The sequence below is a fragment of the Trachemys scripta genome, chromosome 14, assembly GCF_013100865.1.
Source record: "Trachemys scripta elegans isolate TJP31775 chromosome 14, CAS_Tse_1.0, whole genome shotgun sequence".
Taxonomy (NCBI): domain Eukaryota; kingdom Metazoa; phylum Chordata; order Testudines; family Emydidae; genus Trachemys; species Trachemys scripta.
In genome coordinates, this window is record NC_048311.1 from 38,055,547 (window position 1) to 38,067,853 (window position 12,307).

General features: G+C 49.5%; 1 protein-coding gene across 1 annotated transcript; it reads left to right on the forward strand.

The window, feature by feature from the left end:
- Positions 1-537: 537 nt before the first annotated feature.
- Positions 538-11,873, forward strand: LOC117886951 (zinc finger protein RFP-like). The gene is given in 8 exon segments (XM_034789134.1): positions 538-986; positions 4,996-5,091; positions 6,079-6,309; positions 6,624-6,646; positions 7,371-7,486; positions 9,790-9,849; positions 11,220-11,704; positions 11,707-11,873. Coding segments are annotated over 8 exon segments (1,458 nt in total). The 5' UTR covers positions 538-569; the 3' UTR covers positions 11,737-11,873.
- Positions 11,874-12,307: the final 434 nt, after the last annotated feature.

A 12,307-nucleotide genomic window follows, 5' to 3' on the forward strand; every position in this document is an offset into this window, starting at 1 on the left:
GAGATTTAGCTCCTCACAGACAATTTTAACAGTTCTAAAGCTTCAACTTTTTAAATCTTGCTATCTAGTGTCATTAAATAGTTCTGGTCTGACCAAAATATTGTCTGATCCCCCCATAATTTCCCACAACTGTGAAAATTTAAATTGGAATTTAAAGCCACAGATTGTTCAACTGTGAAAGTTTAAATCAATAAATATAAAAATTGCTTAAAATAAACATTATCTGTCAAAATTAGATTATAAAAAAAAGCTCTGCCAAGCCTGACTATCGCTCCTTAGACACACAGGCCCTGCTCCTGCAGGCTCATCCTCACGGGGGATGCTGATGTCCATGTGAAGCCCCAGTGACCCTCCCCACCAGCACAGGGGCTGATTGCAGGACCAGAGCACTAGTGGCACATTTTTCACCACAACCTCCAGGGCTGTAATGTTACTGGTCGGCTCCTTCCAATTCAACAAACAGCCTGAGTCAGTTCCAGGAAGGGAAACACCCACTTGCTGCTGCAGGCGGGGCGTAGTGTGAATTCAGGAAATTGAAACTTACCCTTTTACACTGCCCAGAGGGAGCCATGGCTGCAGAGAACCCCGTGGAAAGTCTCCGGGAAGAAGCTTCATGTCCCATCTGTCTGGAGTATTTCACAGAACCTGTTATTCTGGAGTGTGGGCACAATTTCTGCCGAACCTGCATCAGCCAGTGCTGGGAGGGATCCGACACAGCCGCCTCCTGCCCTCAGTGCAGAGAAACTGTGCAACAGAGAAACCTCAGACCAAACAGGCAGCTGGCAAATGTCCTAGAAATCGCCAAGCAGCTGAGTTTACAGGCAGCAAAGGGAACAGGAGGGGATGGGGTGTGTGGGGAACACCAGGAGGCTCTGAAACTGTTCTGCGAAGAGGATCAAACCCCCATCTGTGTGATCTGCAGAGAGTCCCGGGCTCACCGCGCTCACACGGTGGTTCCCATACAGGAAGCTGCCCAGGAGTACAAGGTACCAAGTTGCTGTCCAGTCTAATGGGTAATAACTCTGGATGTTAATTACAGCTTAATGGTGTAACTGTGTCATTCAGTTGTGTGTAGCCTTCATTGCATGAAAGCTGATAGGGGAGTTACAAGCTGTGGCTGGTATTACTGGTTGTATCACAGTGTTTATTGTTATTTGCATCCCCTACAGACCCCAGATGAAATCTGACCTCGATTGTGGGGGGGCCCTGCTCAAAACCCAGTGAGAGACAATCCCTGCCCCAAGCCATTTACAGTCTAATTGGACAAGACAGACAAAGGGTGGGAGGGGAAACTGAGGCACAGTGAGGGGAAATGACTTGTCCAAGGTGACTCAGCAGATCAGTGGCACAGCTGGATATAAAAACCTGGTTTTCCAAGGCCCAGTTCAGTGCCCTAACCACTAGCTACTCTGCCCCTTTCAGCAGCACTGAGCAGAGATGAAGTGCGGACAGTAGGAGGAAAAGACTCCTTGATACAGGTCCCAGGCACAGCAGGGAGACAAGGTTTCCCACTGGCATTGTGAACTCCTGTGCTCCTTCATGAGGGGTTAAACTCAGATGCTGCCGGCCTGCACTAGAGGAGGTCACTGGGCTGAACACTGTGTGGGACCCCGAGCACCTTGAGTCCACACCCACAAGGGCTCCAGACAGCACAGCTCCATGCCACATGCCACTGGGATTTAGGGTGACCAGACCGCAAGAGTGAAATATCAGGACACATTGGGCGAGTGGGGCGGTGGGAGGGGAGAGGATGACAATGACAGACACAGGTGCACAGAGCCACAAGAGGGGGCCCTAGGAAGCTGCGAGAGGGGTTGTACGGCCCCTGCTGCAGCCCACACCACAAGCCACAGGGCAAGGACACCTATTGAATTCAATGAGAATTTTGCATGTGAATTGATGTACCTAGTTCTGAGATTATAAAGCCAGAAGGGATCCGGTGATCACCTGGTCTCACCGCCTGTATAGCATAGACATAGAACTTTCCCAAAATAATTCCTAGAGGATAGCTTTTAGAAAAAGCTTTTAGAAAAAGACCATAACCCTTAGTATATTGTTAATCGTTAATTACTCTCACCATTGAAAAGGTATGCCTTATATCCAGCCTGAATTGGTCTAGCTGCAACTTCCAACCTTTGGCTCGTGCTCTACCTTTCTCTGCTAGACTGAAGTGCCCATTATTAACTATTTGTTCCCCATGTAGATACTTACAGTCTATAACCAAGTCACTTCTTAACCTTCTTCTTGTTAAGCTAAATAGATGGAGGTCCTTGAGTCAATCGCTATAAGGCATGTTTTATAATCCTTTAATCAGTCTTGTGACTCTTCTCTGAACACTCAACAATTTATCAATATCCTTCTTAAATTGTGCACACCAGAACTGCACACAGTATTCCAGCAGTGGTTGCACCAGTGCCAAATACAGAGATAAAATAACCTCTCTACTCCTGCTTGAGATGCCCCTATTTAGGCATCTGGTCACCCTATTTCTGTATGCATTTCCCCAGGTTTTTTTGTAAAAATCAAAACTGAACTGCCCCAGAAATTCTGGCATGTGGAATCATCGTGAAACTCGCATGGCTCCAACCCTGCCGATGAACCTTTAGATCCACTGCACAGACTTCTGCCACTTGAGCTAATGGAGTAAGTGATGGCAGAGGCAGTAGGTTGTCATCCTATATGTGATAAATCAGCTCTACAGGGGGATGAGACACTTTTTTTGCCACTGGGTTTCACAGATATCTGCTGACAGAAAAGGAACTGTGAAACTCAGGAATCCTGAGTCTATTCCAGGCTCCTGAATGGAGTGGTCTCTAGTAGTGAAAGACCCTTCTTCCCCATCCCCTCCAGTCTATGTCTATCCTATTGCTGTCTAACCCACCCCAGCTCCTCATCTGATTTCAACTGCCCCCCACTACCCCTCTGGATTCCTTGTCCCAGTTTCCTGGTCCTGTCTCACTTTCCTCTCTCCCCGCCCCCATCCTTCAGATGGGATGTTCGTTCCAGACTGGCAAAATTATAAGGCTTCCCAACATTTCAACACTTCCCATTCTAAATTTTCAGTTGCTTAACTATAGGCTAGCTCTGCCTACAACAAAGCATATTCAGAACCTCTGATTAAAGGGATTATAAGCGTAGCAACCTCCATCATAGCTAGTCACCAAAGATTGAACCCGAGCCATCCAGACTTAAAAGCATGAGCTTCTACTACTTGAGTTCGAGATATAACTCCCTTAGCTGGTAGCTATACAGTTATCCTCTAAAAATCCACCAGAGGAGGGCACAAAACACATGTTGGACAGTGAATTACAAAAGTGCCAAATATTATTATTAGACCTGCAATACTTTTCACAATGAACATCAGCGGGGGATAAACTGGGAGTTTAAGAATATTTGGAAAACAATTTTAGAATAGCATTCAGTGCTGTGGTTTAAAAGAAAAAAAACCTGTTAAAACTCATAACTTAGCAGTATTCAGTGTTTGAAAAAAACAACTTCTAGGAGCTATGGGATACAAGTTAAGAATGTTGAAACAGGAAGATGTTCTGCTTAGTTACCATTTGGGCAAGGCGACGTGCTATGTAATACTTGCAAGATTTCACTGTAATGTTTTCCAATATATAGCAGCGCAATGCTGATTCCATTGATATTGTTAAGCAAATCATGCTGATTTTATTTCAGCCCACATCTTCATAGTTTTGAATACTATAGATCACAATTTTCAGCTCAGTTGGTCTATAAGCCCCGCCCCGCTGCAGCACACAGGGGAGCGAGACCTCCTCGCTGCCTCTCTGTCTGCCCGAGGCAGGGGCAGGGCTGTGCTCTGCAGGTTCCTGCCGGCCAGGCGGCTGGCCCGATGGACTGGCGCCGCCACGCCGGGAGCTCAGTTGTGCGCTGCCCCAGGGAGGAAAGGTGAGTGGCGCCAGCTGTGCCAGCTTGCTGCAGTCTCCCTCATATAGGGTGATCAGACATCCCGACCAATGTAAGGTCGGGATGCGGGACAAGTCCCCTAAAATAGGGACTGTCCCGATAATATCGGGACGTCTGGTCACCCTACTGGGATTAGACTTATCTTCAGCAAAACGAACCCCTGGGCAGCGTGGACCTGTGTCGGTCTGACCTGTTCTCATGTGTTCATGGGCAAGGACCAGCCAACGTGGTTCCATTAGTCCCACCAGGCAGCCTTTTGAAATCTCTCAGAATCTACTGCTTCTGAGACCTTTGCTAGGGACTGTGGGGAAGCTACCCAGAGGCCATTGCCACAGAAAGGGGCTAGGACAGCACTAGGGCAAACCCCAGCTGTTCCTAACACAAATCAACACATCTAATGGGGTTTGCCCTAGTCCTTGGATCAGTGCTGTCCAACCCATCCAATCCCCAGGGGTACAGGGCTGAAAGTCAATGGAGTTGGATTCCTTTGAGCATCCCAGCCTATATGGCTGCCCTGGAGGCTTCTGGGATTGATATGACGGTTTCTGAAATCTGCTCAAAAACAGCTTTATAAATTCACCACCATGTGACACCAGTTTCCTGCCGGTTTAAATCGATGGTGAAAGTGGATGTAATAACTCAACTCTGAATATAAAACACTCCCAGTTTCCATAAATAAGGTTTCATTTCCTTGGTGTCTCTGATGTCCTACCTCTAGAAAGACCCACTGTTGTACACAGTATTGTTGTAACTGTGTTGGTCCCGGGATATTAGAGAGACAAGGGAGGTGAAGTAATATCTGCTCATGGCCGGCTTCTGTGGGTGAACAACAAGCTTTCAAGCTTACACTGAACTCTTCTTTAGGCCTAGGAAAGAGTATGTTCCCCAGAGCTGAGTTGTGTGTAACTCTCTAACCAACCGGAGCTGGGCCAGCAGAAGATATTGCCTTACCCACCTAGTCTATCTAGGAAGACTGGCTGTTATCTTGACTTTTGGGTGAAAAAAAACCTCAACCACCCCCTACAACCCTCAAAATAAACCCACCAAATCATTTCTGTTTGTCAGGAAAAAATACAAGCCCATTTGAAGACTCTGAAGGAAGAGAGAGAAAAGCTGCTGGGATTTAAAGTGACTGGAGAGAAGAGAAGCCAGGAGTATCTGGTAGGTGCCTATTGTTCTTTGTCTGCTGGGACATGGAGGTGGGAAGGATGTTTATTGGTAGATTTGTGTGTGTTTCTCCATGATCATGGGATACTGTGCATGTGTGTGTGTACAGGTGTGCATATCACAAATGTTCTCTCCCTGGAGAAGGACAACAGCATCTTCTGCAGGATCTACGATGCATTTTAATTAATGAGTGAATTACTACCCCTGGTGGCTTTCACAACATTTCTCCCAAACTGCACTGATTATATCCCAGTAGACATGGAGACAGCCCTTTCAGAGAGACTGGGGCCAAATGGGAAGCTGTAAGAAAATCCTCTCCCTTGTGATCACAATGTATAGTCAAGTGTCAGGATGTGAAGAATGGTGGGTTTTGAACCTCAGTCCACAGAGACTGTCATTACAACCCAACCGCTCTCCAGAGCCAGCAGGGGAGGGGCTAGTGGAACTCTGGCGCACCAGAGGATCTGCCTACGAAGCTCCTGATTGGAGCAGACATTCGGATGCATGAGTTACACCAGCAGGAGTCACGGGAAGTTGTCCAAACAACTGAGTGAACTCCCGATCTGCTGCTGGACTGGACCCTGACTCTGGCTTGGCCCTGGCGTTGTCCCTGACTCAGGTTTGACCTGCAGTACTGCTATCTGACTCCAGCTTGACCGTTCGCTTGGCTGCCTGACTCAGACTCCAGTCCTGACCCCCCGTGCGATTCCAGACACTGATTCTGGATCAACCTTTGGCATGACTCCTGAGCTCGACTGTAGCCCCAACCCTTGGTGAGATCCTGACTTTGACTCCAGCTCTGACTTTGGCCGTAGTTCCCAATTTCCAACTGCAGCTCTGAGCACTAGGCCTGATGGCTCATGTCCTGGTCTCTACACAGATGTGTCAGAGATTGTAAAGAAACTGTCTCTTGTAAGACTGTATGAAAGGTCATCAGGCTCCATCCATGTTCCTGACCAGCCCTTTCCTTATTTCTTATAGAAACAGACAGAAACCGAGAGGCAGAAGATTGTGTCTGAATTTCAGCAACTGCGGCAGTTCCTGGAGGAACAAGAGCGACTCCTGCTGGCCCAGCTGGAAAAGCTGGACGAGGAGATTGTGAAGATACAGAATGAAAATGTCAGTAAACTCTCAGAGGAGATTTCCCGTCTCAGTGAGGTGATCAGTGAGCTGGAGGGGAAGTGTCAGAAGCCAACAAGTGAATTCCTGCAGGTGAGACTGAGCTAGAAACTTCCCAAATCCCAACACAGGGACAGGACAGCTGGACTCCTGGGCACTGGGGTTCAGCAGTTAGAGATCAAGGTGTAACTCAATGTGTGCTGACATATGAATGACGATTGTTCTCTGCAGACTCACAGACACATTGATATTAGAGATGGAAAAGCCCCATTAGCTCAGTGAAACCTTGGCCCTGGGGCCAGGGCAGGGCTGATTTTCCCTGTATTTGCAAAATCTCTTTCCTGGAATCCCAAATCAGGTGGTGCTGAGATTTTTTTTAATCTCTCTCTCCTCTCTCTCTCCTCTAGGATGTCAGAAGCACCTTGAGTAGGTACGTGGCTCTCTCTTACTCCCACACATACTTGGCAATGCTGGGATAGAGCATGGAGATGATGGTAGCACTGCATCTCCACAGCAACATGTGTGGGGAAGGTCACATTTTGGATACAAATCTCTCAGGTAAACTTAATCCTGAGGTTCTCACCCTGGAATTATCCATTCAATGGGAAGGACAGACCTCAAGTGTTTCCTAGAGATGTCACATCCCTGGGGGACTGGCTGCCTCAGGATTGTGGGGATGGAATATGGGCCTGTCACTGCTGGGGCCCTGGTTACCATTCAGCCCAGGGCAGCAGTGGTCAAGAGTCTTTCCCACCAGAGTCTTTCCCAGCCTGAGGGTTGTTAGGAGACCTGTGTGGAATGAGCTGGGGGGTGGGGAGTTGGTGTCTCAGTCTAGTTCCTAGTTGACAGATTTCTACAGCAGTTCACATAGGAACCTCCTGTCCCTCAGAGCATAGAGGCCAAGGAGTGAATTGGCCATGGAGACTCAATTCCCCTTTTGTCCCCAGAGCTGATCTCGCCAGATCAGAGTTGAACAATATTAACGAATCCTTTGAAGGGAGGGTTGTGCAGCCATGGGCTGTGTTGCACCTGCTCTGAGGCTGGGAGAAGTCGAGGAATTCGAACTCCAGGCCCATTTGAGCAGCCACTCACTAGCCAGAATTTATAATGAGTCACACAATGAAATAGAATCACATGAATTTTTTTCTCTCTAGGTGTGAGAAGGGGAAGTTCCAGCAGCCAAAGGAGATTTCTCCTGAACTGGAAGAGCAAGTCAGCGATTTCTCCCAGAAAACTATTGTGCTATCGGAGACTCTGAGGAAGTTCAAAGGTACCTAAAATGGATGTAGGAATGGAAATTGGGATGAGCCTCTGAGACTGTGGGAAGAGAATGGCGCTGGTCAATTGGTTCACACTTAGATGATGCTTCTAGTTAATTGTTGGGTGAGAAGGCCAGACACTTGGGTCCCAGACACTCAGGTTGATTAATTCAAACATGCCTTTCATTTACAATTACAAAGTAAGAAATGACTCAGACTTTAATGTCAGAAGGGACTATCATGATCCATCTACTCCGACCTCCTGCACATTGCAGGCCACAGAACCTCCCCACCCACTCCTGCAATTTACCCCTAAACTCTGTCTGAATTGCTGACGTCCTCAAATACTGATTTACAGACTTCAAGTTACAGAGAGTCCACCATTTATTGTAGCTTAACATCTGTAAATGATACATGCCCCATATGGCAGAGGAAGGCAAAAACAAACAAACAGGGTCTCTGTCAATTTGATTTGCTGGAAAATTCCTTCCCTATCCCAAATATGGTGGTCAGTTGGACATTGAGCATTTCAGCAAGACCCAACAGGCAGACCCCTGGGAAAGATTTCTCTCTAACTCAGAGCCCTCCCCGTCTAGTGCCACATCACCAGCCATTGGGATATTTGCTACTAGCCATCGCATATAGAAAGAAGTGCTGGCCAGTTCCCTTCTCCCGGGGCATAGGCGGGTCATGGGGGATTTCTCCTATGATGCTCTGATTACCCCTTACAATGTCTGACATATTATACACGTCCAAATTGCATATTTACTAGTTCTTTTCCAATCACCTTTGAGTGATATGAATATTAAGTATCTTATATAGGTCATACACTACACATGCATGAATATTTCCTTAGCAGGGCTTTTTTTGATCAAGCTATTTTCATGTTCTTGTTCTCATCTCTGGTTTATTACCACTGATTATGCACACGTCACTTTGACCTTTGTCTCCACACAGGGGGTATTGGACTTTGCTAACTTCTCTGTGGCTGGATGCACAGCCCCCCTCAGCCCAGCTCCAGCCCTTCAGTGTCTTTCCCCCACCGCACAGCGCCCCTCAGCCCAGCTCCAGCCCTTCAGTGTCTTTCCCCCACCTCACAGCGCCCCCCAGCCTAGCTCCCCAGCAGCAGCAGGGATGAGGGACTATGGGACACCACTTCAGGGAGCCACCAGAGGTGAGTCTGCCCTCCCCCCCACAAGAATTTGTTCCACCCTGTCCCCTGCTCACAACAGACCCCCGTCCACAGCCAGAGCTTGTCCCTATGTTCTGGTCAGGAGGCAGAGGTGGTTCCCACCCAACCTGGGATAACCCCTGCCTGGAGAGGGGTGCCCTGGTCACAGTGAGGGAATGGATGGGAAACCCTGCTCCACTGAGAGACCCCTCCCCCTCCTGCTTCCCACATCCCGTGACATGATGGGGGATCTCCTATGTAAGGGACACAGACAGGGGAGAGACATGGTGTAAGCGGTGTAGAGGAGGGACACACACACACACACACACATATATATATATATATATATACACACACACACACACTCATCCTCCCGTAAGACATATTATTTAAACAAGAAAAATAAAAAAGTAGTGACAACAATGCACTGAAATATGGTTTTAGGATAAATATTTATTTCAATGCCCCCATCCTACAAAAAAAATATTGACTGGCAGTGAGGTACATTCAAAAACACTGAAGTGAGTTGAATTTATTATTATGATTATTGTTTATTATTTAATAGCTAGCTAGGTTATGGTTTTTTCAGTGTGGAAAATTGTGCGTTATTTTGCGGGTTGAATGATGACTAAATGACATAACCCACCCACCCCCCAATGTCCGTCACTAACTCCGGTAATTTTGTCAAGTGTCCGTCGCACAATATGATGCTGCCTACCTCTGGCGAAAGGGACTAAAGTGGGTAAAGTTACTTTTATGACAAAGTCTTTGTACGACCTGGGTCTAGGTTTTGACAAAAGGCAGTAAGTGAATGAGACAAACCAACTGGAGTTTGAAGGGTGGGAGGGGATGATGAGGGGAAAAGTAAATCTCCCTTACAGATTGTGTGTCCTACGATGGTTGTGAGACTGCAAGGATGTTGGTTCCATTGCTGAGAGATGCCTGAATCAGAGAGGAAAGAGAAGGTTTTAGTTAATTTACATTTGATCTGAGCTCAGAGGAGCTGAGAATGCCTAGTGTGTCTCTGTGCCTCTCGGTCTCTTTCTGTCATGATGAAAACACAGTTCTGTGCATTCAGAGTGGGGACACTGTTATAAATATGAAAGTCTGAAATCTTGTCTCTTTTCTCCTTTCCCCTGCCAGACATTCTACCATCTGCACTGGAGACAAAAAGAGGGAAACCCCTAGGAGCACACAGACAGGGTGAGATTGCAGCTGGAGATTGTCTTTAAATTATGAGAAAATTCCAGTGAAAACATCTTCATGGGATAGTAACTAAAGTTACCAACCAAATCAACAGTGACCATGACACACACAGCCCTAAACATAACCCATTAAACAGCGAGGAGATCCAGGGGCACTGGAACATGGGGGACCAGGGTGGCCAAGCCCACCCACTTTTTAACATGGGCATAGTTTGCGGGCAGGGGGCCATGTTGGAGCCCCAAACTGGAAGCCTTGGGCAGGTGTGGAGCGTCGCAGGCAGTGGCTGTGCTTCGTGGAAGGGCAGCTGATCAGCTCCCCCTTTTTAGTGCAGCTTCTTCCCGGTGCTGGCCCCTCTCAGTGGCCCCACCCCTGTTCCTCTTTCCCCTGGACCCTCCATCTGCCCTGGGTGGTGCACACCGGAGAGTGGGGACATGGGAAGGTGGAGGGTCAGGGGCTCTCCATAGTTGCCAAGGCTCCCAGCCTGGCCAGGGGCAGGGCCTCGGCGGGAAGATGAAGAGTGGGGCAGGGCCACAGAGAGGGCAGGGCCACAGGTGGTGCGACCTAGTACCCCCCTCCCAACTTCTACCAAGGTGCCGGAACACCTGGGGACATCCCAAGCTGACATCACACAAATAGTCCTGACACCAACCTTAGTGCTGAGTTCATGCCCAGGCTGCTGAACAGAAACTCTCCCTGAGCAGCACCCGAACAGAGCTCCCTGCCCTGAGGGCTGACACATCCCTCTGCTTTACCCAGTGCAGGGGGTCTCCCCATCACTCTTCTCCAACATCCTGCCTTTCCTCTGGACAGGGCTGGGCTCTCCCACTGGAGCTGCTCCCTGCTTCCTGGATTGGGGAGATGCTCTTCCTGTGATGCTGGCAGCTCCTCCCTTCTCTCTGGGCTGGGGATGGTGCTACCACACCCAATGCCTCCTCCTATTCTCTGGTATTAAGTGGCTCTTCCCCAATGCTGCACCTTCCTGTCTGTTCCCAGCCCTGGTAGTGGAAACTGCATTAGAGGAGAGAGATTCCCTCTGGGCTTCAAAACTGTACCTGCTTCCTCTGCTCCCTCCTCACTAAAGCCTTTCTTGGTGTCTCTCCTGCTGGGAATGGAGCAGAACCAACAGGGGTAGCTGGGAGCTGAAGCTTATGCAAGCAAATGGGAAACTAATGAAGTGGGTCTCCTTATAGAGACTGAGGAACTGCAGTGACATCCCTGTTTAGTCTCAGGTGCCCAGGACAGAGGCAGCTCCCTGGGATCCAGGCCTGTTCCAGCCAGGACGGGGCTGCTGGGGAGTGTGAGAAATGGTCGCAGCCTCCCCCAGGGCCGAGCTCTGCCCCTAATGCTCTGATTCTCTCTCTCTCCAGCAAATGTGACTCTGGATCCAGACACGGCTCATCCCCAACTCGTCCTGTCTGAGGATGGGAAATGTGTGAGATATGGAGACAAACGGCAGCAACTGCCCAACAACCCTGAGAGATTTGACACTGAGCGCTGTGTGCTGGGCTGTGAGGGATTCACCTCGGGGAGACATTGCTGGGAGGTGGAGGTGGGGGTTGGGCGATACTGGGCTGTGGGGGTGGACAGAGAGTCTGTGGGGAGGAAGGGAGAGATCAGCCTCAGCCCTGAGGAGGGGATCTGGGCTGTGCAGTGGTGCTGGTGGGGTCAGTTCCAGGCTCTCACCTCCCCTGTGACCCCCCTGCCCCGGCACCGGGTCCCCAGCAGGATCCGGGTTTGTCTGGACTGTGACCGGGGGCAGGTGACATTTATCGATGCTGGTGACGAGGCCCCGATCTTCACTTCCCCGCCGGGCTCCGTCCCTGGGGAGAGAATCCGGCCCTGGCTCCGGGTGGGGGGGGATCCCGGCTCAGACTGTGTCCCTGAGACACACAGCAGAGGGGGGAACTGGAAATCAGCCTCTCTAGCCTCATGGACCCCAGACTCTATGACCTTGGAGGACTCCTGTATACCCAGCCCCTGGCTCCTCATCTCTATGACCTGTGGAAGCCCCTCCCCTTCCCTTCCTGCAGCCCCAGGGATTGGGGGGTGGGAAGAACCCCTGGGGCTGCAGGAGGAGCAGAGGGGGCCTGAGGGGCAGGGGTGGGGGCTGGGCAGAGGGCAGGCAGAGGTGGGGGTGGCAGGGACCCAGCGTGAATCAATCAGGGTTTGGGGGGTTGCGGAGAAGCAGCAGCAGGGAGCGGTTTGTACAGATCATAGAATATCAGGGTTGGAAGGGACCTCAGGATGTCATCTAGTCAAACCCCCTGCTCAAAGCAGGACCAATTCCCAACTAAATCATTCCAGCCAGGGCTTTGTCAAGCCGGGCCTTAAAAACCTCCAAGGAAGGAGACTCCACCACCTCCCTAGGTAACCCATTCCAGTGCTTCACCACCTGTGGGTGGTGGGATTAGATCTCATGGGGTCTCTCAGCCAGAGCTCCTGTAGAAGGAGCCAA